Consider the following 27,786-nt stretch of genomic DNA (forward strand, 5'->3'; position numbering starts at 1 on the left):
ATGGCTTTTCTTTGCCTATCCAGTCTCATCACCCTAGCATTCACCCGACACTGATCTAAAATTATTTTTTCCACATTTTAGCTTTCATATTATTAAAAAGGATATCTTAGGAAATGTTAGTCGGTGTTTTAAAGATGAAACTGCAGTCCAGTACTTTCTTTATAAACATTAAAAGAGGTTCACATTGAGATTTTCCTGGAAGGAAAACTGTACCTTCAACTTGTGATGAATGGTGCTGCCTCTGGAATTGTATGAAAGAGAGAATGCCAATATTAGAATGGCTTGACTGGCTAGAATGCATAGAGCAATCTCTCGGAAGTTTGAGGTGAAAATTGAATACAAAACCAGAAACACATGGGAAACTAGGCAACAGACTAGGAATACTGTAGGTTTAGTTACTTCACAGAGAAAAGGAAAAAAAAAGAGACTGTTTTCAAGCACCTGAATTGTTGGTTGTGAATGGGTAAGCTATCACTTCCAATGTGATGCGTCTTGATTTGTTGTGATCATACCACTTGTTCAACTTTTCATGCACACACCTTAAATCCTTACTTCAGTCAAGAAAATCAAAATGAACAAAGAGAACCATTAAAGGGACACAAAAGGTTTGATGGATCACAGGTCCCCAAAACTATCTCCTTAAATTTAATTCTTTTCCATTTCTGAAAGGAAGTCAAAGTCCTCAGTTGATCAAAAGCTGTTGCACAGCTTTAACCAAATAAAAACATTTCCAATTTAAAGTATTTTTTGTTATCTACGGTAACTCCACAGTTGATCCATTATTTTATTGTACGTAACTACATTAGTAAATATAGAAGTTCTTGATTTTCAGTGGAGCAGTGAACATCCTCATATGAGATGCAGGAAAATACCAATGTTTTCCTAAACTGAATACTACTGTTTACAGCTAGGAGTAGGAAGCCAGGATAAAAGTCTAGTTCCTCTGTGATTTCTCTTTTCAGTAGGCTCCCCCCTACAGTCATACTGGCTACTGTGAGTTATAAATAAGCCCTTTACAGCACAGTCTATGCTACATTTACCATCTGTCTCCTTTTCATGATCTACTTGCAGGGAAGACTCCATTATATAAGGAAACCATATTGTGAGCATTGAAAACTTATTACTTGCAGCTGAAGCACTTAGGAGAGGAAAACACAGTTCACAATGGTAAAATATTTAAAGAAATATTAAATAGAACTGCAAAGAGAAGGGGGAGGGGAGTGTAGTTCATCATGTATGTCCTTACTGTAACTTGTCTGGTATGACGTTACCAGTAGTTGTTGTACTAAACTACAGATACTAGAGCAGATACTAAAATTATCACGCACAGGGGAAGATATTGAACTGGCATAAACTGTTAGTTCCACTAAAGCCAGTGAGTTACGAGCACTAACACCAGCTGTCTAAACATTACATTTTGTATAACACAAAATAGAAAACTATTTCTGTTCAGTTGTATTCCATTCATAATTTTTTTTTATTATTAAAGACTAGAATGCTTACCAACAATTGGTCCAGACAATTCAACTTCATAGAGAATCTTCTTCTCAGTCTTTGAGTGTATTGCACTTTGACATTAAAAGCCTCATGTTGCAGTAGAATAGCCTTTGCAGATATGTTATTTACAATGATGTATTTATTATGAAGTATTTTGTCTGTGTCTATTTATATGTCCATAAATACTCTTAATGTGACACTGCCATGCAGTTTAACTGCTGTGTTAGAAAATAAGATAATCCTTCTCTGCCTCTTAGTTCCTTACTCTCTTCAGGTACTGTTACGGAGTACATATGCTCCAGAACAAATATAGTGGGGACTTACAGACAGGTCTGTTATGGGAAAGGCCTGCTGAGATTTTCTGGCCTATGATTTCATGTTCTAAGACACCAGATGATCCTAATCACTGGTGGCAGTAAACTGTGAACCCAGTTCTCCAAGTGAAAAATCAGTGTATCCTGCCCTCACATCATAATCCCTCCCTCACAACAGCTGAAGAGACACAGTGTGATTTGAGCTTGACTCTTGCTGACTTCACTGACAGGACTTCAGAGGTTAAGGTACTGAAATGTAGGATAAAATACCGAACATGCAATACTACTGCAATTTGCTTCTGCCCTTCTTAGATGGGACACGGCCTATCTGCTAAGTGCTACTTCTCCGAAACCCTCCAGGCTGACTCCAGACAGAGCAGGACGATCTCTGTTGTCTGTGCCACGCTTGTGCTGCAAGGAGAGGTCTCCAGCCTTCCTGGAGATAAACTGCTGCTGCTGCTCTTTCCATTTGGCCACATTACTTAGTTGGTTGCCTTGATGCCAGTAAAAGCCAGATAGTGCATGATAGCCTTCAGCAGAGTGGATATGGCTGCCTTCAAAGCCCAGCGAGGGGTAGCTCCTATTACTTTGCAAAGTACTTTTCTACAGTCATTAACTTTCACCTCAGTTTCCCTCCATCCAGTTTTCAGTTAGCTTGGAAATGGCACTGTTCCCTGTTAAGACAGAGTTTCAAAACTGAGTATTCAAGTCCTGTAAATTACAGATTGTCTGGCTTCTTTCACTGAGGAAAATGCTCATTTGAAATATCAAATGTAGCTAGAGAAAGTATTTCTTAGGCACATGTCTTAAAACTGTCTACCCAGTTCTTGTATTTCACTGGATTGTGTGCTTTCTACACATACTAGATGTAGTCTCATGCTTCTGTATATTGCTTAATACACTTGGCCCTCTTACAAGACTAATTTTTGTCTAACAACTTCATTTCATTGGACATTTTCCTAAGAGATCTAAGATCCCTTAAGAATTGAGATCTAAGTTTAAGAGCACTAAGTTTTCCAGCAGCTACTTGCTGGCTAATTTTCAAAATACTAATACATTTCACTGAACATGTTTTTTTTGCAGATGTTTATTGTATTAGCAGAAACTCTTATTTACCTAAAACAAACTTGGAAAAAAAAAAAAAGCTTTGTGAAACTGTCTTGGAAACCCAACATTCTGTTCCGAGTATAAATCACGCTCTCCTACAGGGATCATTTTAGGAAGCAGCAGAACATATAAAATGGACTCTTAATATGTCGCTGTTACTGAAGACCATATGGACAAAACTGAATTTCTCCTTGTACGAAAACAGAAACATGTGGTTTAAGAACAGAAAGGACTTCCAAATAATTTTATTAGACATAACGTTATTGAGAGACAGGCTTACAATGGATACCACATTGCACATCTCTCTGAAAACACTGTCTGTTATGCCAATATCAAAGTTGCGTAACTGTTGCTTTGACTTTGCGTTTTCCTTGGGCAACTTTCCGCAAGGACAAGCGAAAGTTATAAATCCAACGGGATCTCCTGGTGAACACAAGTCCTATCTGCAAAGATTCCCTTTAAAATTAGCCACCGCGTCACACGTGCCCGGATTAGCCTGGTAGCAGGCAGGCGTAACGCTATCTGCTCCCGGCGACGCCGGAGCCCGTCGCCCCGCTCCACGCCAGGAGCCACCACGTCAGCCCACGCCGTGCCCCGCTCTGAGGGGAGCTCGGGGAAACCCGAAACACTGCAGTCCGTGCGCATTTTTTAACTGAACTCATTGCGCTTCCAGCCAAGCCTTCCCGTTTCTTCACTTGCCACGAACGGCCAGCCGCGCTAATGACTTCCCGTTACTCCTTTTTAGAAGGCTTTAAGCCCAGCACAGCCGGACACCCCAGGGGCGCGGGGGCGCTGGCTCTGCGCCGCCGGGTGCCACGCGGAACGCGAGGGGGGAACGGCCGTTGGGGGCGACGGCCGTTGGGGGTGGGGGCAGGGGCCCCTCTCGGACCGCGCCCCGCCAACGGCCGCCGCCGCGCGTCACCCCGCGGAGCAGAGCGGCGCGGCGCAGCGCAGGGCTCCTTTCCCGACACGCCGCAACTCGGGAGCGAGAAGGGAAGTTGCAGCCAGCCGGGCGCCCACCCCCGACTTTCTCCAGCGGTGCCCTCGCCGCTCTGCCCTCCCGCAGGGGCCGGCGGCCCCCGCCCGGGCGCGCAGCAGCCGCAGGCGCTGGGAGGGGGCGGCCGGAGGGGCAGGCGGCCCAGGCAGCAGGGCGCAGCAGGCTCCCCCGCGGCCGGGCTGCGAGGCGGCGGAAGGAGGCGCCGCGGCCGGCGCGGGGCTGGCTGAGGGGGCGCCCGGGGCGGCGGGCCGGGGAGCCAGCCCGGGCCCTGGAGCGCTAAGAGGAGCGGGGCAGCACGGGGCAGAAGAGCGGGCCCCAGCCCCTCTCCCCCTCCCGGCGCCTCGGGGCTGGCGGAGCCGCTCTTACCTGGGCGCGCCTGCCCCGCCGCTGCGGCTCGGTGCGCTCCCGGCGGGCGGGTGCGAGGGCTGGCGGCTGGAGCGCGGCGCGGCTGCTGAGCGCCCCTTGGCTGCGGCCGCCGGCTCCGGCGCTCCAAGTTTCCATAAAAGTCGCGGCGCGCGGCCGGCGCCCGCATTCCAGGCGAGCCCCGCGCCGGCGGCAGCTGTCCCGCCTCGGCCGCGGCCCCGCCGCCGCGCGCCCGGCCCCGGCCCTTCGCCGCGGCGGGGGGCGCAGCCCGGCCGCGCCGCGAGTCCCCCCCTGCGGCAGCCGCCCCGGCCAACTGGCTTATTTGGGGCTGGAGGCGCCACGGAGCTATAAATAACCGGGGAGGCGGGTGGTCTCAGCTAGCGCATTCCTGACCGCGCCGTTGCCGCTGCAAGGTACCGGGGCGAGCGCCGGGAGAGGACACTGCGGGCGGTGTCGGCAGGGGGAAACAGGGCCCCGCGGGCCGGGACGCCCCCGGCTCCGCCACCCCGCACCGGCTCCAGCCCGCGGTGCCTCCGCTGCCCGCTCTCGACCCGGCTGTGGCTGAGGCGGCAGCACCCCGGCTTTTTCACGCCTCAGGTAATGGCCGAGCTCCCGTCGCCCCAGCGGCGAATAATCACAACATACTTACAACTAATTGCGCCTTTAGCAAGCCGTTCCTCTTAACTCCAGTCTCTGAATTACAGTCTGCAAGAACAGCGGGTCGTTCAGAGAGCGATCCGCAGTTGCTGGTTCATGCCCTGCAAGTGGGGAGCTTTTATAGCTACGGTGGTCAAGTCCTAGGTCGTTTTATAGCATGAAGCACATGGAAAGCAAACAACTAATAATAGTAATGTGACAGTTAGCTGATGGAGTGGAGAGGAATCTACTTAATGCCAGATCTATCTAATAGAATCATCGTTAGTTTAAAGCAGTGTCTTTCTCTGAAAACTTTACAAAACGGAGGCAGAAACAGAATTTTATTATTTCTGATACATTCCTTCTTTTCTCCTTAAAGATGACAGTTTCCTTACATTTTTAACTGCAAGGTCTCCAGTGCAAAACTTCATTCTTCCTATCTTACTTGTACCTGCCACACTGGAGCCCAACTTTGAGCTGAATATATAAATATTAGGACAATAATCACATGACCATAGGCTTTTCAAGTCTTAGCAACAGACAGCAAAGTTAAAACACAAATGTGATTGTTTTTAAAGGGGAGAACAGGAACTTTCTTCCAGTGCCACACTCAAATAGCTGTACTTGTATTTCTGAAGTAAAGGCACAAGTTTTATGGTAGTGCTTTCAACTCTCAGTAAAACAATTTTGGGAGGGTGATCACCTACAACTGAAGCATAAATTTGGACAGAACAAATCATAGGTGCATTGCTCTTCCATAGCAGTGAAAATCATCCACTCTCCTTTTATAACTTACATTCTGCATTTCATTGTTTATATTACCCCACAAAGGAAAAGTCCTATTCCAGGACTGGAGCTCACCATAGTGGTATGGCTTGCAAAGAAACAGACCTCTCTGCTTCTAAAAACCTAAGAAAGAGACAACAGCTTGACATAAACAGATGAGTGCAATTAAACCATTCCGATTGGTATGATAGGCAGGGATCTCACCAGCTGGCCAAACACTACCTTTGTCACACTACTTAAACCTACCTTGTCTGCCTCATGGTTGCAAGCCATATTGTCCTCCCTAAGTCATGATTTTCTTCATTTATTAGGTGTCTGAATCACTTTTTGACTTCGAGACTATATACATCAGTATTTGGCTTTTGTTGGATTACTGCCCTATGTGTTGAAAATTTATCAATGCTGTGGAGTGTTTAATGGAAGTAGAGTTAAGCAGGTCCAATAAATCAGTTTAAACTGCACACCTCAAAAGCTGCTTCCATTCCTTTTATATAATTAATTTTGTAATAGTTTTTTGTTTGATTTTGGGAAGTAAATTCCAATTCTAAGTATCAAAGAAAGTATGGTATCAAAGCTGTTTCCATATGAAGTAATTTTACATTAGATATCAAGAACTGTGGAAATTCAATTTTTAGATACATGTAGATAAGCATCAGACTGACCCAGATGCTAATACAATCAATATAGGGTAAAAAAGATTCCAGAATACTTTCAGGTATCGATTACAATTATATTAGTAAAAAAAAAAAAAATTAAATAGAAAAAGAACAAGTAAATGTTTCCATTTACTGCAGTTGGATTTCTCTTTCATAAATCACCCAGTCTGTACTGCCAATTATTTTAGGCTGAAATACAATGAGACGGATGTCAGTGGAAAAGTTGCAATGGTTGTTCCGTTTTTTTTTTTTCCTCTCATTAAAAGAAATGCCTTACACAACTCAGAATAAGTTAACTACTTTTCTTCCATATTCATTTCATTGAATTATTTTATTTAATTTACACAACTGCAGTTCATTTAGGCAATAGAAAGTTCACAAATATGCTTACTCTAGCACTTGATTTGACATGTTTAGTTTGATAAAAACCAAAGACTACAAAAGTATAATAGTAATTAAGAACACATTAAAAGTAATATTATTATTACAGCTAAATTACAAATGATATAAATATTTAATCCTTGCACCATTCAACATTTCTGATCTTAGGAGTACAGTTATGGCAGAAGAAGATGGCTTTTAAATTTAGCTTGCTCTTATTAGCATGGAAAGTGGCACTCAAAACTGTTTATTTCAAAAGTTATAAACCAAATTTTTACTTTATGAAATATGTTATAACTACTAAAGTACAGTTACATCATACTATCATTGCTTTTGTGCAAATCTGGCATTCCTGTTTTCAGAGATGGTAGACTTTTGAAATCATTCAGCTAGGTGGTTGGTTATCAATATTCTTTATACACGTGCTGGGTTGCAAGGAATCAACTATCTTCCATTTAAATTTACAATTCTGTTTTTGAGTTAGGATTGACAGAATATTACAGTTTATGAACACTTTTCAGGAAAAGGTCAAAAAAGACCCAGAATAATTCAAGAGTCTACCCACACATTCCTGCACGTTTCTCTTTCTCTCTCTTTCTTCCTTAAATGTTTTGGAAATTCACATTCACAAATTCACAAAAAAAATCACAAATTCACAAAAGCCAAAGTCTCAATGAAACATATTGGGGACATCTCACAGCATTTTGGATGGGAAGTACATGAATCTGATTTTTGCTGTGATTCTATGGCCTTTTGACTGTCATGGAAACAATCATGATCTAAAGGAACACATTTCACTTTTGACAGAAGACCAAACTATTAAAGTATTTGGAAATTCTACATTTATACTCTTATATGGTAAGACCATCGAATAATGTTTGGGTTGCACTTTCTTTGAGCACTTTTTATGAATAATGTGGAAATATTGCCTACTATAATTAAAACAAAGAGTCATGAAAACATTTAAATAGTCCTTTGCTTCTGTTAAAAAACAAACAAAAAAACAAAAAAACCCTGTTTTCCATGATGAATGTAAGGGGTGATTTTCTTAGTATCATTTTATTAAATAAGACAAATCATGGTAGACAGTTTCCTTTGACACTTTACAGCCTTTCAGGTAGTACCTTTGCTGTGGAATATGCTGTTTACTCTGTTACTTTTATTTCCAGCTACTCTTACTGATTCTGAAATCTAATGAAACATCTTATTGTTCCCTATAATTTCATTCACAGACTTGCAAAAAGCTCCTGCAATGTGTATATTTTTGAGCTGTAGGATTAAGGAGATAAGCTAAGTGAGAAGAGTGAAAATATCTTCACATTCTGGTATTGAAGAGAGACTCTGTTAAGAAAAAAATATAGCATAGTGCCAATTTCAGCAGCCTGAATGGTGGAAATAGGTCAACAGCAGCATTTAGAATTTCTATTTTATTACATATAGAAGTATACTTGCTTCTTTATAAGCCATAATCAATTGGCATTTCACACAAGTCATATGACACATTTTCACAGTTTTTTACATTTATCAAATGAGCAAGACAAAAGGAGTGAAACAGTGACTTCACTAAAGTCTGTGGAATTACACAGGCCCTCCTTTTCAAATATCATTTGGGGTTTTTGCAACAAAAGTTGAAATATATCTAATTCAAGTTTGTTTCCACATGCTAGATTTGTAACAAAATGCTTCTGCAGTACCTCAACATTTAGAATTACTCTGTATTACTTATTTAACATAGCACAGATTTTTGTGGGCTGGCTTTGTGTGGCAAAGCATACATAAGTGTAGTTCAAAAGCTAATAGCTAACTATGAAATGTCATTTCAGTTTATGGGAATTCAATGATATATAGATCATCCTTATTTATTATCTCTAGCACAGGAAAAAGAGAAAGAAATTTGCTGCAGTTCCCTGATGCCTTGCTACTGTACTGTGCTCCTGTCTAAAGTTAAGGGCTCCATATCCTTAGCCAGTTTTGCACATGCATGTAGATGGACACAATTACTTAAAATTTCCTCTTAAACTGGCAACTGACTTCCTACATGGAAGTTAGTGAGACTAAAATGCTTTCAGTTATAACCCACTGTGCCTTTGATTCTGTTTCACGATTAACAGATCTCATCATACAGCCTTATTTAAGGATACAGTTTTAAATGCTACATTTGAACCAAGAATGGCATTATTCATACCCACCATATAAAGTCTTAAGAGGAAAAGTTTTAAATTAGGTGATGAAACTACCATAGTTTTTAAATATATGAAACAGTGGTCTCAAATGAACACTTTCCTGATTATTAGGTATTTTTAAACAGAATAAAGTAAAAAAATGCATAGTGAAAGTCATGACGGCCCAAATGATGCCTCTATTTACTCCATTACTCTTATGCTGTAATACAAAATGACAGCTTACACCCACACAAATGTAATTTCAGGGCAGTGGCAACATGTTCCATTTTGTGAGTGTAATTACTTTATTGTGCATGTGTCACATAACTCAGAGACTGCATATGCCCCAGTTGAAACACCTTCTAGATCTAAACACATAATGACTTTAAGACACTGTAATGAGCATTTGTAGTACAAGACTTTAAAGGAAACAACTCCATCAGCTTCAATCACAAATTATCTGTGGCAAAAGTACAGTATTTCATAAATAAATTTTACCAAATATTACAGAAAAAACAGAAATTACAGAAAAAAGCTTTGGGATACATTAAATATAAATACAGTGACAGCTGAGCTGCAAATTTAATTTAGATATATACAATACTATGCTCACCAGTTCTTTTCCTAGATGTATTTTTTAACCTCCCTGAGTCCTTTTCCATATTTAGCAACGTGGTACATTTTCAGATGTTTGCTCAGTAAGAGCAGCGATAGCTTTGGGGTTATAGAAAGAAAGGTGGGAAGGAGTGAGTGAGTCAGTGTGCACTCCATTTCATTTGTCATGTATTTTAAGTTTACTGTACTTTCGTTTCTACGAGCCCACTGGTCATGACATGGCCATGACCACTTACACAAGCACTGACATGTCTTAGCGAATCTGCTCCAAGGTAGGCCATTAGAAGTTCAGTGCGTCGGATCAGTAATTGCATAAGATCTTCAGCCAAACTCTCCATAGTTGAGTATCGCACCTTTTCAAAATCAAAAATGTCTTTCAGAAAGAAAAGCACTTGATCCTAGTGGAGAAAAAAGGGAAGAAAGAAAGAAAAAAAAAAAAAGGAAGCTTGTATTCACTTACAAAAACAACAATAAAAAACAGTATGCAATGCTATTTCTTTTTTCTTTTACACATAATATTTTCCCAAAACATCCATTTATGTATTCTTTTGGTGCTTAGAAAGAAATCCACTAAAATAGAATTTACAAAACAGTTCTAGGCCTAAAAAACATGTTTGATATGAAAATAAATATTTTCATGATTTCTTACTGTTAATCTTAATTTTAGGAAAATGCAAATGTGTGCTTATAAATAAGATCCTTACTTCTTTTAATCTGGAAGATTTTGTTTTGTTTTACTAAGATAAGTGGTAATTAAAGAAAAAAAAAAGGTGCAAACCTTGAAGAAGCAGCATAGGTCATAAAGGGAGTTTCTAGGGCCCAGAAAGCCCCATGCCAAAACAGGGCTGATATGTTCACATATAGCATAGAAATGTGCAAAAAATCCATCAGGTACCTAGTGGTTTAAAAATTGGAGAAAAAAAGTTACACAGTAAATTTAGTATAAATCTTTATTATATGAAATTAAATCTTTAGGAAAACCTAAAAGACCTTTTATTTTAGGGCTGTTGTAACCCAAACTCCTTTAAATTATATGGCAACTGTACCAAGTGTCATGATTGTTTTAGAAAAGATTTTTACTTCAGTGGTACTTTAAATTTTTTAAGATTAATAGGTTTAAAACCAAAAAGATTATGAATCATCTACTCTGACCTCCCATATGACAGAACAGCGTTTTATTCAGTTCCTCCTGTCTGAGGCACAGCTGAGGGAGGCTGCGCTAGAGCTCCTGTAGCTAGTGAGGAAGCAGGTAGTTCAGGCAGGTAAAGGGATAGGACTGAACTTTCATCTGGCTGTAGAGATGATGCAGGGACACAGGGTTGAGAAGCCTAATCTAAGGAGGTGAGAAAAAAGATCAGCGACCTTGGTCTCTCACCACTGCTGATCAGACCTAAACCAGTTTGAGAATCTTTTAGCTAAGACTTTTTTTTTCTTTTTTTTCTTTTTTTTTTTCACTAAGAAATAAATATTAAGGCCCCAAGAGCTATATTTCTCCAGTTGGCAGACTCTTGTCTAACTAACATGTCTACAGAATTAAGGGTTGATCTGTAATTTATTTTTCCAAAGCTACAAGGCAGAGCTTCAAATTCTTCAGAGCTGATCGGTAAGTTTGGTCCAAATAATTTCCAAGGCAACTTACCTTCATTTGCTGTCTTTTCTGCTTCAGTACTGACCAACAGCTTGAAGCCACAGCCTAAACGTAAAAAATATATAATAATAATAATAATAAAAAAAAAAATCTCAAGAGCACTGAAGTGTAGAATACTATATTTCTATATTTTGGGGATTTGTATTTTCTTATGTTTCAATCTGATAATATAAAGTTTAAAACTATAAAATATCAGCTGACACAAATAACTAGTTTTATACCTAGTTCATTTGTTATTTTGAAGTCTGTCTTTCCAACATTTTTTAGTTTTGTACCCTTGACTGCTTTTTATAGTTGAATAATTAACGTTTACTAAGCTTAACAGAACCAGTCTATTATATATCAAAATGTGTGCTGAGACGTCAGTAACTATTTTAGGTATTAAATAGCATGTGAACACATTCAAATGTCTTTTTTCATTTCAGCAAAAACATTCTTGCAATAGCTTTGGATTCAGCTAAGTAGTTTTGTCCAAATATGGACCTGTGAAATACAATATACTGATATCAAAACTAGTTTTTTTCCCCTCATAGCTTGTAACAGAGTTCTGACCTAATCTGATGTTCTTTCAATACTGTAAGATAATTTACTACTCACAAAACACCATTTTATCACATTAAAAGATATAAACATATGCATGTTACCTTTTTCTTTTTTTCCTGTAGAGGGAATATTTCAATTGAAAGACAAAAATAAAAGGAAAACTGGAGGTTTACAGATAAAAGGGGATGAAATGACAATAGTATCTCTATCAGGAAATCATGGCAGTAGCCAGTATTTCTGTAACAGAGGGATGAATTCTATTTGACAAATAAACAGGTATAAACACATGAAAAAGCCTGAAATGTTATGAACATCTGAATCTCTGTATTGCATTCATTTACTTGCTACTTTTGTCTCTTATTGCTAAAACTCTGGCATATGAACATAAATTGTATCTAATATCTCAGATATGGCTAACAGAAGCTTCCCTTGTAATACTCTACTTTTTCAGAGCAAACCGATGTTTTTGCAGGACAAGTTAAATGTTTTCTCCAATATAATCAATCATCCTAAATATTTTGGGCCCAGACTGATAGCTTTAAAATTATGATTATGAAAAACCTGAATACTTCAGGTGCATATTCAGTTATATTGGAAGCTGAATTAGACTTTACACTGAAGGAAGATGTACTTTCTTTGCTTCAAAGTTAATGCTGTTACTGGGACGATATAATCTTTATGCTGCAATACTTAATTGGATAGAAAGGATGAAATTATTCTCCTCATTACACTGTTCTTTAAGAGAATAAAGCACACATCACACATCATGAATGGTTTCAGCCATTCAGAAATTTTGTACCAGAATGCTCACACCAATGTTACATCTATCATACCCTCCACCTATTGCAATGTACTACACAATAATGAATATGAAAATTATGCATAAATACTTACTGTTTCTTTAAAAGAGGAATTTAGCCAGCGGTTGTTTACTACATTCTGTATAGATATCGGTGGATTTTCTAAATCTTCAAAGGAATCCATTAATATGAAGTCCAAAACAACATCATAAAAATTCAGGTTTTTCACCTGTATTAAATCAGAACACGATCTAAATAACTTGGTTTCTCTTTCAGCACTGGAATTCAGCATGTGTCGGTATTCCAACTCCACATTAACATGCAGATTTGTCATTGTTGTTTTTTAATGAAATATTAAAAATACTTTGTCAGATGGGGAGAAGTTGAAAAATATCAAATGTTTTCTTGTACCAAACTGTTCTGGTGGGTGCCATTTCTCCAAATCAACAATGTAAACATAAAATAGTTGCCTTTCCCACAATTCTGAACTGTAAAAGTCTATTTTAAGAGGCAACAGTTTGCATAATTAAATAAAGGGTAAAAGACTCACCCCTCTAGCAGCAAGTTCCATTTCAGTATTATCCCAGTGATCTGTTTGTTCCAAAAAGCATATCATTTCATCAAAGACATCTTCAAATTTCTTTGGATTCTGTGAAGTAAAAGCAATGAGTGCCAAGCAAACTTAATAGGAGAATGTTTACTTACACCAAAAAGTGAATTCTAGTAGAAGTTCCATTAAACAGTAATATATTAGTTTAAAAAGGATTTTACCTTTCGTGCTCTCACAATTAAAGCAGACAAAATTTTCCTTCCACTTTCAGCAAGAAATATTCTGTTAGCTGTTTCTGAAAGAGCTATCTAGAAAAGTTTGCAGAAAACAGAGACATTAATTAATAGGCTATACTAAGTGACCTTTATTACTTCAGTCAAATTCAATGTATACTTTTTGATTATAAACTATTAGGATAGTGGGAAAGTTCCCAATCAGCCTTTGGAGCAAAAATTCCAAAGCTAATCAAAAAACTCCTTTGCAAGTCTGTCCCATTATAGAATTATAAAATAAAAAGCAAAACCAAAACATTTAATTACATGATATATTACAAAAATGCTTGCACAAATATTGCATTGATAGTCTCACTGACATGAAGCTTAGGCTTAACAAGGCATAAAACTCTGCATTTACCTGAAAAGCTTGTCGAATACAATGAAGCTTAGCAAGAAAGTCACTGTCTCCTAGACATTCGAACATTTCAGTCCTATATAAAATAGAAGTTTAACAATCATTAAAAAGAGAAGCACAAGAAAATTATACCAAGTCTAATTCTTTCTTAGAAATAATACCTGGCAGGAGTAATTTTTTGAAAGGAGTTCTATGTAAAATATTTAACTTTCTTTCTTTTATTGGAAATTATCAGGTAAACATAAATCAATACCTTAACACTCGGGAATAAATTTTGCCTTCTTCTGCCAAGTGCATAGCTTCTTCATACAGCGGACAATGGCAAAGGGAATCTAGACCATAGGTATTACGAATCTCTCTGTGCTCTGTAAGCTGAAACACAATTTTTTTAATCTTCATTAAAGAGCTTGCTAAAATAATTTTTAAAAAGATAAAACAAATTAAGCAAAAGTTGGCCTGATATTCTAGTAAAAGATGTATCCTTTTCTGCACCTACCCAAAAACAAGGGGTTTGCACTCAAGTAGCAAACAGAAGTGAAACACCATACTATTAAGGTGGCTATTGGTTTGTAACTTTTACAATCTGAAACTGTAACTTTCAAAAGTTCAATTAATAAATTAGATGCAGTTTTGGTTTTGACTGGTTACATCTAATGTAATAACATTTAAAAAAAGTCTCAAGGCTATCCAAAAAAAAAAAATTCAAGACACAAAGTACAGAAAGATTGTATCAAAATCTTTAGGAAGTTGGAAACAGTAACATCCTCCCACCCTTCTTGTTGTTTCCCTGATAAATGTGCTTGCTAATTACCAAAGCATGTTGTGTGAAGCATGAGCATCCAGCATTTTACTATAAGCTCCCAAAAACGTTTTTGTTATCTGCAGTTTTAATTGTCTAAATGGTTATCATATAAATTCAAATAAACTCATAGAGCAAAGAAAAAAAAACCAAAAACAGATTAAGAAGTTAAAGCACATAAAAAATACAGAGAACCCCTGTATACAGAATATCATATTTTATCCACAAAACAATGGCTAGTTACTATTTTCACTAAAAACATTGCATCATTTTATTAATGATCCCCCCCCCCAAAAAAAAATCAGAGGAACACATATTTCTGTTTAGTAAGTGACTAGAACATTAATTCCAACAATTTCTCTTTTATTTCTCTTGTAAGAATTTCTCTTACAATTTTTTTGTAGATGTCCTGTGTGGTGGAAACAAACCTGCGCTTCCATGTTATAAAAACAGAGCCTAGAAATATCTTAAAAAGAAAAAAAAAAAACAGAAAAAATCTCATGGCAATTGAAATCTCTCTATATAATAGTTACACTATGTTTTAAAAAGATTTACAATCAGATTTAAGCATAACTTATATATTAATTTTTTTAATTAAAATCAAATAAAAATCTGTTTTTTAATTATTGTTGCAAATTACAGTAACAATAATTTGGCCAAGTAGGCTTGCCTACTAAAGGAACAAATGTAAGCATGTGACAATGCCTGTTTTATTTCATGTAAACATTCAAGAACATGAACTAGTTACAAATTTCAGATTCATGGAGCCGGTCTTCCGACATGTGTAACACATTGTTAGAAGGTATGTATTTGTTGGAATGCAAACCGGTATTTTGAATCACTGATACCAGGATCCTGTTACTGTAAGGAAACACATCATATATTTCCTTTCATAAAATTCTCAGGTTCCATTTTAAATTTTTTCCACCCTGTATAGATATGCTTTCTTGAATTGAGCCTCAAGTGACAATGCAATAATTACACAATAAGTGAAAAAAAAAAAAAACTTTAAGGTCAATAAAATGTTGTACCTAAATGAGTAATGTATGCTGTTAGAATTCATCTAGCTTGAAAAACAATTCTATTCTAAAAGTACATATTTGTTTATCAGTTTTTTTGATTGAAAGGACAGGGTAGAATAAGCTGACTTCCTCAAATAGATTTACAGCTATTAAGACCAAAGATTTTTTTAAAAATTTAACAATATTACCCATAGTATCAAAATATGTTTTGGACTGTTAATTCAAAATGCCAGCCTGCAAATTTACATTCTTATTAAGTATAGGAAACTGCATACATTAATTTGAATATATACATGAAAATATGTAGGAACAAACAATTTAACCAACTGGAAGAAACAGGAATATATTGATTTCTTACTTTTTGGGTGTGTGTGTGTGTAAAAATATGGTAATACCTAGAACAGGTATAATAAGTATAAAGATTTTTCCTCCAGAATTTGTTTTTCTACATTATAGTTATGGAAATGTTACCTGTGGAAAGATACAGACACATTTTCCAAAATAAAGAACACAAAGAATTATACTATTTTTTTTCTTACCTGATCCAGCTATTACTGAAGTCATAAAAAAAAAAAAATTACTTTATTTCATTTGCAAAGCATGAGAAGGAACAGGTTGTAAACAGATATGCCCTTTGTAAACAGCTGTCCCTTTCTTGGAGGTTATCATTTCTGTAGTAAAAGGGATTATATCAATTTTCTCCAGGGAACTTCAGGCAAACCACCTTCTTCAGATATTTAGGCAAACTGACTTTGAATCAGGACTCGCACAATTTCTACAGTTAGATGCAGATAACCTCCACCTGCTGCCAGCCAGCCTGAGATAATGTCTTCAGCAGAGGAAGATGTCTGATCAGAGCCTTTGTGGTTACAGATTAACATAGAACCTGACACCAGGGAGTTGTTGAGGATGAGGTCCTTGATGATCTTTATTTTTTGCTTCCTCTCATGCTATCAGATGAAATAAAATAGTTGTGTTATTGCTGTATGCGTATTACTGAACTCTAAGAAAGTGGTTAAATCAACCAGCTAAGTAGGAAAGTACGGTATAACTATCCTGCCACTGAGATGGTCTTGATCACAGACTGAAGTTAGTCCCAACCAATAACATTTGAAAAAGAGGTGCAACTAGGATTAGACAATTGCCCTGAGGGAAAAAAAAAATCCTCTACGACTACCTTCTCTTAGCATATAAAGAAGAGGGAAGAAAATAGGTGTGGGGGAGAATCTTTAACTAGAAAACATGATTTCCAGAAAAGCTCTGAAGCTGCATCTTAACACTTTTGAAGTCATAACAGATTTTCTTCAAATGCTTCCTTATTATAATATATTTTAAATGGTTGTGCAAACATTCAATAATGGTCATTATTTCTGAGAAGAAAGAAGGCAAAAGCTTGCCAATATAAATTTCCTAGTTTAGAAGTGAACTAGTTAAAGATGTTCTCAGCACATATATACGTCTAACATAGTAGAGATCAGATATTAGAAGAACGGACAAATCATACAGAAAGTTTAACAACATGCAGAGCATGTAGTATTTTCTAGATAAGAACATCTCAAGCTGGAACTGAAAGAAATCTCTTTCCTTCCAAAACAGTCTCCAAGCACTTGTCACCTTTGAGGTAAAAGGTGGATTAGTTTAGTTTTAAATGAGATGGTTCATTATAACTACTTTATATGAATAGGCATGCATACGTTGCATTCAGATAGCTGGGTTTCACCCTGCTACATACCCCTATGCACTGACTAACTGTTTCCCTAACAGTGGTGGTGGAGTTATCAGAAGTTAGAGGGCCACAGCATCCCCTATCCTGTCATCATAGGTAAATTAAACTCTTAAAAGCTCCTGGATTCCTTTCTTGTGTTTCTGTAGTTAATGCTTCTTTGCACAGCTAGTGCCATTTTGAAACTCTTAATACACCATTAGGCATGAAAAAATGCTCCATGCACAGCTACCAAAAGTGCTGGTAGCTGAGTAACACAGAGGCTTGTGAAGATGGACCTGACATACCAACCTCTAAGTTTCCTCACTGCCATACGTGGCTACATGAAGAGGAAAATGGGAATGAGGACAAAGAAGAGATGAACAAGATTAAATACTTTCTAAAGCAGCTGTTTAATCTTGTGAGGCTTAACTTCTACCAGTTCTAGACTCAAGAAATAGCAGTGGCTGGCAACCACTATGCAGGGTACTTATGATGACCTGTAGTGGATACATTACTTCATTATATTGAAACAATACATATATCTTCAAAACTTGCCATAGCTTGCCATCTCTATGCACTGTGTGATCATCAGCTTCTGAAGACTGCAACAGTGGATTGTTCTTGGTCAAATTTTCTATGGGCAGTTCAGCTTTAACGCTGTGTCTGCTGTTAAAGAGGTGCCAAAATCATAATCGTAAAATGTGTCAAATCTCTGGAACTTTTAGTAGTTTTTAAGTCTGGGCTTCCCTAACTGCTCTGGTCTAATGAACAGACTCAGCACTTTGTTTGTCACCCACAAGTTGTTTCTTAATAAATAGAAGGAATTCTCAGCTGTCCACCAAGATCTTGTTGACTATCAAGATAACACCACCTTCATGAACGTAACCCTAAAAAGCAGGCAGTGCTAGAGCTTTTAGAAATTCTTGCTAATACCCTCTAATAAAAATGTCAGTTTACTGGTGCAGTCAGCATTCCTCGCATTCTAAGGAACTCTGGTTATCTTCTATTATAATGGCTGATGAATGCTTTCTCTGGATATGTGTATCTTAAATATTTTTTTAAACACACAAGTAGCAAAATGAGTGTGAAACATGTTTTGGGAGTTGGAGGAAGCGTCTACTAGCTAGAACATTTGAGACACTACTTTAATGAGCTGAAATTATAGAGTGATGTGTTCTTCCTAGTATCTGAAAGAAAACAGAAGTTTATATACTTCCAAAAACAGCTTGCATATATTACAAGATGCCTGATACATTTTCTTTGAGGAAAAAAAGTTCTGAATATGATTTTTATCTAAAACTTTAGTCTTGGCTTATACTGTATATTAGTGCTAATCTAGTAGTCGAGGGCACTATGTTATGAAATTTATTTTGTGATACTGGTTTAATATGCTCTGTAATTTTACTAATTTTAGGCATAATGAAGAAAGCAAATTCACCATGTTGGATGCATTAGCAGTAGTACTACTACTTGCCAGGCAGAACAATCCCAGGCTATGCTCTGCATGCTGCATCTGGTACTTATGCTTTCACAGACACGGAAGTATTATCGTGCAAAAATTAGTTCAGTGCTGATATATACAGTCTGTTACAAAAGGTTATGTAAATTTCCTAAGAATTAGAACAGTACAGTACAGTATGGGCTGTCAGCATACAGGAACCCAACAGTTATTAGATAAAGTTCCTTACAATCCACTCCTCATTGTCCTGGAAGTGAAGATATTTAATAGAGTATGAAACAGTATATACAGCTAAGGTTTCAGCTAGAGGACAAGGACCAACTCCAGATTTTTTTTTTTTTTTTTTTAACGCTTCTAAAACACCAACCATTTAAACACTTGTTGACCCAACTTTTCCCATTCATAGCCAAAGAGCTATGGCTGCCCTTGGAAGGAATCAAAGTAGCCCATTTCCTGTTGGCCACTCTTCACTGCCACATGGAGAAGTACCAAAGCAGTGAGTTTTTAATGGCAAAATATTTCTCCCCAACAATCTTTTTAACTAGGGCTCCTAAGCATGAGACTAATGCAAATACTGTGAGGCTAACTACTAGGATGTAGAATACAAATGAAGAGGAAAAACCCAAACAAATGAAAGATGAAGTTTGAGGAATTTGTTAGAAAGGACATAGGAATGGAAGGTGTTTCTCAAAGTGAGACAGGGCTTCGCTGTTGTCCAGGACACTACAGACATCGACTGGGAGGTGGAAATCTTCTGATGGAGGTATGAATAGACAAATTTTATTATTGGATATTATGCTTCATCAGATACCATGAAAGCTTTTGAATTAGCCCAAACTAATAGGCAGTGATTAGTGGCACTTCAGGTACAGATTCTTTAAAGAAATATTATTGTTCATGGTAGCAAAGACTTTGAAAATAATAAATTCTTTCCTTCCTTTCCCCATGCATTTTAGAACTACAATATAAGGGATCTCCATACCTCAGTACAACTGTTAGTAACAAGGGAGTTCTTGACAGTTTGTTATCCAGGGCATGCTAGACTGCAGTACTACACTTTGGAGGTACAACAATAATTCACATCAAACTGGAGAGATTACATAAACATGGGGAATGACCAGGATGGGAACAATGAGGTCTGTGAAGATCAGATTACTGATTATGTTCATGCTTCTGAAAGCAGTCAGAGCACAGGAAGGCATGTTCCTGATTTCTGTGCTGAAACAGGAAAGAAACACTTATTTATAAATGCTGTGCAGAGGAATACACATTACCAACATTATTCCCTCTGGCATTCCCTATTTCAGGAAAGGAATAAAACATCTATTCAGAAATCAGGAAAAAGACAACCCTACATTTCAGCGACAGAGCTCTTCCTGAGCATTTTTTGGATCTAAAATTCTATTTCAGACACTTTCAAAGTTTTTATTTTATTTACAAAGAGTTTTAGGCATATTGGGAACTGGCATTTTTTTCCTGTTAACAAAGCCTACTTATTCCTGCACTGTTTTAACAGACTTGCAGTGAGAAAAAGAAAACCTTAAAGGCCATATATATATTCATATATAAAAAATATATTATATATATATAAGGCCTTTGTTTATATATATAGAATATATTTGTATATATTCCTTGTATATTATTTGTATAATATGATATATAATATATACAAAATTATTCATAAGACTAAAAAACTTCCTCAGCTTTGAACTGAATTAATGTTTTGATAAAGAAAGCAAATTTTATTTGATAATAGAACTACAGTTTCTGTTCTATCAGCATGTGAAAACAGAGCATGAGGTGCATACGTACTGACAATGGAAAGGCAGCAATGAAAATGACTGTCAGGGAGAGCAGGAAAAAAGATTCAATTGGTAAAAATGCAATAGAAGCCAGGAAAGAGGAGGCAGAGACCTTTATTTGGCACACTCACTGTTGTACTCGAGCCAAAGGTGGTGGCTATTTTGATCACACCGTAGGCGAGATAGCAAGAATATGAAAAGGATACTAACTCTCATAAACCCAAGCTGATGGCGGACTGTCTCAAACAGGGAAGAATACACAATTATTTATCACAGTACGCAGTATCAACAACTTTTAATTAAGGCAGATAGGCTTACCATCCCTTCTGCAGTGCTTCTGAGAGACTGCATGTGTTTAGGAATGGAGGCCTGGCAGGGCTTGGGGATGGGAACTGTCTGTCTAAATCATCTTTATGGGCATTCAGTCACCTGTGTATTGTAGGTCTCCAGACTGGCACAATTCTGTATGAGGAATCAAGTGCATGATTCTCAGCATCCTCTTGATTATCAGCCACAGCCAGGATGAAGTGTTGACATACCCTACTGCTACCCTGTTGAGCTCAAAAAGGTGTGTGATCTAGACTCTGCCAGCTGTCCTGCTTTTGTACATTCCCTTTCTTGAAACCCATCCTCCTATGCTGTGTTTTAATATGACACAACACAACATTCATGTCATCTCCTAAGGCATCTCCTTATAGATTTCCATCAAAATGTCTATGTCTGGTTTCTGTATTCCTTGCATCTTTGCTTGTATCTCTCCTGAGGGCAGTGAACTGGACTGTGTATCAGCACTGAAACACAGAAACAACTTCTAGTCTCTAAAAACAGAGCCACATAAAAGCACATAATCCTGTTCTTTGGGACAGGATGCAGCATAGAAGGAAAATGAATAACTACCAATATAGCTTGTAGCACGGTGTGACCACAAAAGTGCTGCTATTTTGTAATTTCTCAGAAGGTGAGATTACTACTGATTCCAGTGGGGCAAATATACATAGTATATGCATATATATATATAAATGCCATATTTAAAAAACAAAAGCTTTGAAAAACATTTCTATCAGCACACGGAGTTTAGGATGGCTACTGCAATCAGGGAGCATAGGATAAAGGCAAACTGCTCACTGGCTGAGACAAATCCAAAGCTGGAAAACCCTTGCTCCCCTTAACCAGGAACATTCCGCTTCTTTGAGAGTACAAGGATAACAGAAAGGAAGAAGTAGATAAGTGAGAAGCTACATGTCATTATCACGTCTAGAACACAAAGTCTAATACATCCATTCTAATCCAGTTACTTCTAAGTGATCACTGTTATCTATCAAGAACTGAAATATACTGAGAAGCAGTAAATATTTCATGTCACTGCCATAGTTATTTGCGGTGCTAATTTAAAGCATTTCCCCCCCCCAGAGGATGGACAAAATTCTACATGAAGGTGACACTATATTCATAAAAGAAGATAATTGGCACTAGTTCATAGCTTAGTTTTAGCTACTGTGTGCAGTGATGCCCCAATATGTTTCTACATAGAGCTAACTGGCTCTGCAGTTAAGCTCATGTTGGCCTGTAGTTAAGCTCATGTTGGATCCAGAAGTTTGATGGTGTTCAAACTTCAAGATGTTTGTTGCAATCTTCAGGACTCCTCCTAGCAGCTGAGGGGCAATCTATTAGGATTCTACTATTAAATCTAAGAGAGGAAATCAGAGAGCTTGTTCTATTGGTAAGGGTTAGAACAGCTCAAAAGGAAGACAGTGTCTCCATTTTTTTTTTTTTCCTGGGAGAAAGAGTTGACAGAAGTGGCTTTGAGGTATCAAAATGCAGAGAATATTTTCAGGATATGGAAAGACAAGGTCTAAAGCTGTTGCCAATTTTGACTCAAACTTTTCTTTAGCAAACACTGAGACAATTTATAGCTTCAGGATAGAACAATTTTTCCCCCAAAGGTGTGACTTTTTTTTTTTTTTTAAGCCAAGCAACACAAGTTGCATAAATACTGGTAAAGTTCAAGCAAAAAAGGTACAAAGGGCAAAAACTATAACAGTTTACAGATCCTCTCAAGAGCTAAAACAGTTGAAGCAAGCTTGAATTGTGGTCTTGTTCAAATTACAGGAAAGAGCAAATAGTCTCTACAGACTCAATCTTTGTTAGAAATGAATGCTAAGCATACCGTCACAACTTGATGTAAATTACTAAATCAAGGTAATTGCGTCATGGAAAAACAAACCCTATAATAGACAGTCAAAAGATAATTGCAGAGTGTGTATGTGTGATTCTCTTTTTAGAACCGAGTTTAGTCGCTCAGTTGTAGTGCTACATATGACAGTGATAGCTAACACAGCATGTACCCTTTGAGACCAGTTGCCTTTCCTGTAATTTGGAGAACACTATTCAAGATCACTTCAGCTCCTGAGAGACTATAGAATGAGATATTCCTCATTCAAGTAAGTGTAAGTGTGTGGCTGTACATAAAATTATTCCGAATATTCCAAGAAAGCCATAGAAGGTTAGAGCTAATAGGCAATGCCCTGTTACCCAAAGATTCTTTCTTTATGTATCCTTTGTGGTTGTGTTCAAGATGAGGAGAAATAGGTAGATGAAGTTTATTACAGTGCAGATGGAACTTACTGAACTAGGTAGTTGTGAATTTCAAATAATTTCCTCTCCAAAAAAGACCCAGTCATCCTACCCCCCCCAAAAACAAAACAAAACAAAAGACCACCCAAACCCAACTCCAAAAAAAAGCAGAACCTTCTTCATACATCCTTATATTATGGTAAAAGAATGGAGCAGGGGCAGGAAAATAGAAACATGTAAGAGAAATTTGTACAGTCTCAATTAATTTTGCTTCTTCGTTCATGAAATTCTGGAGATATTTTTCATAATCAACTTATTTTTAAGATGAGTTGGGCAATATGCTGCCAGTGGACAGGAAAAAGGCAAACTGTCTGATTCCAATTTCATTACTTGATCTACTAGGAAGCTGATTACAGCTATGCAAGGGAAGCCTTTTTTGTAAGAGAAATAAGTTTTACTTACGAAAATAAGCAAGGAACTAGGATTCTTCTCTTCACTCTTCAAACAGAACCTAGAATCTTTAAAGAAGCAATCTTTGAGTCTTACCTCAACTGTGGAAACAAAGGAGTCCGTTGAGGCAATGCTCAATGTATCTCGAAGGCAGAAGTCATCTGTGTTATCTTTTACAGTAATGTCTGTATTTTTATCTTTAAAATAATAAGAAAAATAAACTGATAAATGGGATTTCTTGATAGTCTAATAGCTTAAGAATGTCTTTTTTTTTTAAACAGGTTTGTTTTAATCTTTATGTAACAAGATAGTGTTTTCCATATAAAACTAATGAAAATGTGCATGAAACTATCAATTAATTATATTTTACAATTTAATGCAGTACTACTTTTGGAAGGCACAACACTGTGCTACTATGAGCATAAATTGTCTTCAGACCTGCCAACATATATAAAGGTGACCATATTTTTCTGTCTTTTTCTCTAATGTGGACTTACAAATATCTTCTGTAATATTAGAGATTTTAAATGAACAGAAAGAGGGGGAAAAAATTTTACCAGGGTTTTTGTCTTTTCTTTGATAGACCTCTGAAGATAGAGATATCTAAAGACATTACTTTGCTACAGTCATCTCAGTGGAAAACAGTATTCAACTCTGCAGTGTCATATAACAAAGGCTCAACATTTTAGTAGCCAGAAGTGTTATTTTAAATTAAAATACATATATATATAACATTTGCACTTCTCTTGAAAACATAGGTACCTACTATTACCTCCTCAGATTCCTCAGACTCTGCTGAAACTCAGCACTGTAGTTTTTAATTTCTATTGCTGTTTCTTAAAGTGTAATTTTAATTTCACTATTTTTTTTTTCTTTTTCTTAAAAAGAAACACTAAACCCCACAGAATTCAACACTATCCTTGCTGTACTATTTATAAAGAGAAGAATCTCTATGAAATACTTGTTAGAGAAATAATCAAGATATCTTTTGTAATTCTGATATTTAATTATATACCACTTGTACTTCAATTAGCTTTGACAGTAACTTGAATTTTATTTCATTTTCTATTTTTCATGCCTTTTTCACTTGCCAGCTTTCCAGCAGTGCAAGAGTTTTTATTCTTCACTACATCCTCTTTTCCCAAAAATCTTTTCCATTGAAATAACACATTGAGAAGCACTTCCTATAGTACTGGAATTCTTAAAGCCTTTAAAAGAACTGATATTCAATGCTTAAAGTCATCTGCAATACAGTTTCCCTCAGTTTTTCTTTATTTTATTCTCAGATTTCAATTGCTGCACACATTGCTAGCATATATGGTTTTGTTTTCACCATGCAGAAACACTTTCACAGAAGGATTAAATTCATAAGTCAGTAAGTCAGACTTTGGCTTGATGTGCCCCATACTACATTCTCAGTGCAGCCCAGGCATTTATTTTGGGTTACTTTACCTTCAGACATTACACATGTGTTGCTAAAAGTCTCTGTTTTATTTCCAACAGTCAGCAGCAACCAGCTACCCAATGTCATCCAGATCTGTTGCTAAGGCAATACTTTATAAAAAACACTATTACATAGCAAAGCGGCCACATGCCAATACACTGGAACGGTTTACTCATCAATTGAAATGCTACAATCCACATAACTTAACTATTATTTCAGTGGCTGTTATGGACTTGGAATGACAGTTTAAAAATTAGGCATAATGATAAATACCTGTCTTTGAATATATTCACTGAGAGGAAAAAATTGTTAAAGAGTTTGGACAGAAATTTTACTAGATACTGTTACACAGCATTGCTGAGTTAGGCTGAATCCAACTTTTAATTACAACTTCACCAATATGCCTCTGAAAGTTTCTGATTGCTTCAGATACTTCTTGGTAGTTTATTCTCTCTTCAAACCTCAAAATCAAGAGGAAAAGTATTGCAGCATACAAATTGGTCGAGAAACAATCATATCCTACGCTAGAACCTGAAGAGCTAGAACAGAAAACCAAACTGATCTGTACAGCATGTGCTTGAGGTCTGGTCAGAGCAGATTAGTAACATGATGTTTCCATCTTATTTCTAGCTCCTAATTTGCATTAATACTCCTCTAATACTATACTAAATGCTTTTCTAATATGACTTTGTCACATAAGCAGTTGCTGAAACTGCAATACTGTAAAAGGTAGGGAAGCGCAGGGATGTACAGATTGGTCTCAGATTTTTCCACCGAACCTTTTATTTGGTTAAATCCATAATAAATTTGCAATTAAAACAAAAGCTTCTACCCCTCACAGTTAGAGAAACCCTCTAGCACACGGTTCAAGTGCAATCCAAAGCAATATTTTTTTCCTGATCCTCCCAGGTCTGCAGGAAACATGCAACACTCACTTTATAAGTAATAATACAAACTACAAGCTGTTACAACAATAACACGTGGGCCATACTGTCCGTGATCTTACTGATGGTTTCAGTCCAGATGTTAAGATACACCTACACAGAGTGCAGCTGCCAAGTAGTCTCAACATATTGACTTGTTCACAATTCAGAAACATCTCCTCTACCCTCATAGGGAAGTCTCAACTTTACCTTAGACTGAAGTCTAAAACTCTCTGGATATTGTCTGATGATTATTGTGCTGTTGCTACATGCAATTTTACAGTACAATTACAACAAAATATCCTCAGTCTGATATTGCCATATTTAACTCTGGGCTATGTGATAATTAAATATAAATGGGAACAATGCTATTTAATTAAAATTTATTCTGTATGTATCTAAAAAATGTATTAGTGTAAATGAATGAACCACAGAATTTCCAATCCAGAATACCACAGAATCAGGGGTTTTTCTGTAGAGGTCATATCTGGCCTGCTACAGATTACACAGACCTCTCCAGTTAATGATACTGACAGTAAAAAAAGAAAAAAAAAAGTAGCAGCTTTTCTCTTAAATACCTAAATTTTAGTTGCTACTTAAATGAAGTGCTTACTTTTTTGATACATTTTTGCCATGATTTGACATACCATCTGATCAGTTCATAATTCATGACTTCTATGATGCAGAATACCTAAAGAACTATAGCCAAAACTGGCAGTGTTCTTGTGCCAATGTAAAAAAGATATTGGCATCAACTTACATTTTTCCAGTGCAGACACTCAACTTTTCACAAAACTAACAAACAGCAACTTCTAAGTGCTAGTTGGTTTAAAAGTATTTATGGTATAACTTTGTATGCCCTCCCCCCCCTTTCTTTTTTAACCCTGATTGCACCTTTAAACTTATATTAATCATCTGGCACTGAAAATGGCATTAGCTGTTTTCTTACTAGTTATCAAGATCATCTGACTGTCAGTCTACATTACAGACTAATAAAACAAGGATTTAAGAAAATCATTTTATAGGAACTTTACTTTGTACAATCACCAGAAATTTCATGCAATTCATGTTGAAAGAGCAAAAGAAAACAATTTATTTTTCTAGTAATCCTTGCAAGAGTCATTAGTAACATCAACTAACAATATGCTACTATGCAAGTGAGTGATTAAATTCCTGATAAAAGATGATTTTTGTCTGATCATTTTTGTTAAGAAGATTACTGAATATGTAGCTAACTCCAAAATGATTCATTACATGCCTATGCAGAAGTGAGAGAAGAAAAAAAAAAACAAAAACAAAACCCACACACCCTTACTCTGTTGTTCCAGGTCAGAATGAGGAGAGGGGGGAAAGTTTTTTTTTTTTTTTTTTTTTTAAAACACATGTGAAAAGCTTTTTCTTGTCCCCCCCCCCCCCCTTCTTGTTTAACTAAGACTGTGGTAGCCTTAATATTTTTACAGAATAGAAGCCATTTATATTTGTTGAAGAAGTCATAACTCTGTTTTTGCTAATATGGGCCTAAAACCTCCACCTAGCCAAAATATTTTAACATAAGCTGAATATGGAATGTCTATGTTTTCACTCGAAGAAAGTTCTCATTACTACAAGAAAGGCACAAAACTTGCATGTTATGATAGATTTGATTCAAAAAAGGCTGGTAGTGCTGAGTGAAATACTAGCATCTTTGGCAAGCGATACGTCCATACAAATCAGAGTCTACTCAAAGAAAACAGAATAGCCTTGTGAGCTATTTCTGGCTTTCCAGTTACCACCACCCCAATACCCTAAAATATCCTTAGCCAAGCAGGTGCTTATCAATACCCACACTGTGCAGGGAATACACCATTATGAAAGTGTTAGGGTAAAAATTAAGTTACAGCTGGAGTACATACCATACAAGTACCAGGAGAACATTCCTAGACA

At 37.1% G+C, this 27,786-nt stretch overlaps 2 protein-coding genes across 7 annotated transcripts in view; both read right to left on the reverse strand.

Annotated features, from left to right (window-relative positions):
• The window catches only part of NEXN (nexilin F-actin binding protein), a 28,733-nt gene extending 24,282 nt beyond the window's left edge, over positions 1-4,451 (reverse strand). For 3 of the 5 annotated variants that reach the window (XM_067301018.1, XM_067301015.1, XM_067301014.1), the window contains exon 1: positions 4,282-4,451. The gene's annotated coding sequence lies outside the window, so the exon portion shown is untranslated. The remainder of the gene's footprint in view (positions 1-4,281) is intronic. The other 2 variants (XM_067301017.1, XM_067301016.1) reach the window with 1 other exon arrangement.
• A 2,217-nt stretch (positions 4,452-6,668) lies between these two features.
• MIGA1 (mitoguardin 1) overlaps positions 6,669-27,786 on the reverse strand; it is a 45,281-nt gene continuing 24,163 nt past the window's right edge. For both annotated transcript variants that reach the window (XM_067301021.1, XM_067301019.1), the window contains 9 exons: positions 23,593-23,693; positions 13,939-14,057; positions 13,689-13,761; positions 13,277-13,363; positions 13,056-13,154; positions 12,600-12,734; positions 11,154-11,207; positions 10,293-10,409; positions 6,669-9,912 (listed from right to left, as the gene is read on the reverse strand). In XM_067301021.1, the coding sequence (XP_067157122.1) occupies positions 9,694-9,912; positions 10,293-10,409; positions 11,154-11,207; positions 12,600-12,734; positions 13,056-13,154; positions 13,277-13,363; positions 13,689-13,761; positions 13,939-14,057; positions 23,593-23,693 (1,004 nt within the window). In that variant the 3' untranslated portion in view covers positions 6,669-9,693. The remainder of the gene's footprint in view (positions 9,913-10,292; positions 10,410-11,153; positions 11,208-12,599; positions 12,735-13,055; positions 13,155-13,276; positions 13,364-13,688; positions 13,762-13,938; positions 14,058-23,592; positions 23,694-27,786) is intronic.

The sequence above is a fragment of the Apteryx mantelli genome, chromosome 8 (genome assembly GCF_036417845.1).
Source record: "Apteryx mantelli isolate bAptMan1 chromosome 8, bAptMan1.hap1, whole genome shotgun sequence".
Classification (NCBI taxonomy): domain Eukaryota; kingdom Metazoa; phylum Chordata; class Aves; order Apterygiformes; family Apterygidae; genus Apteryx; species Apteryx mantelli.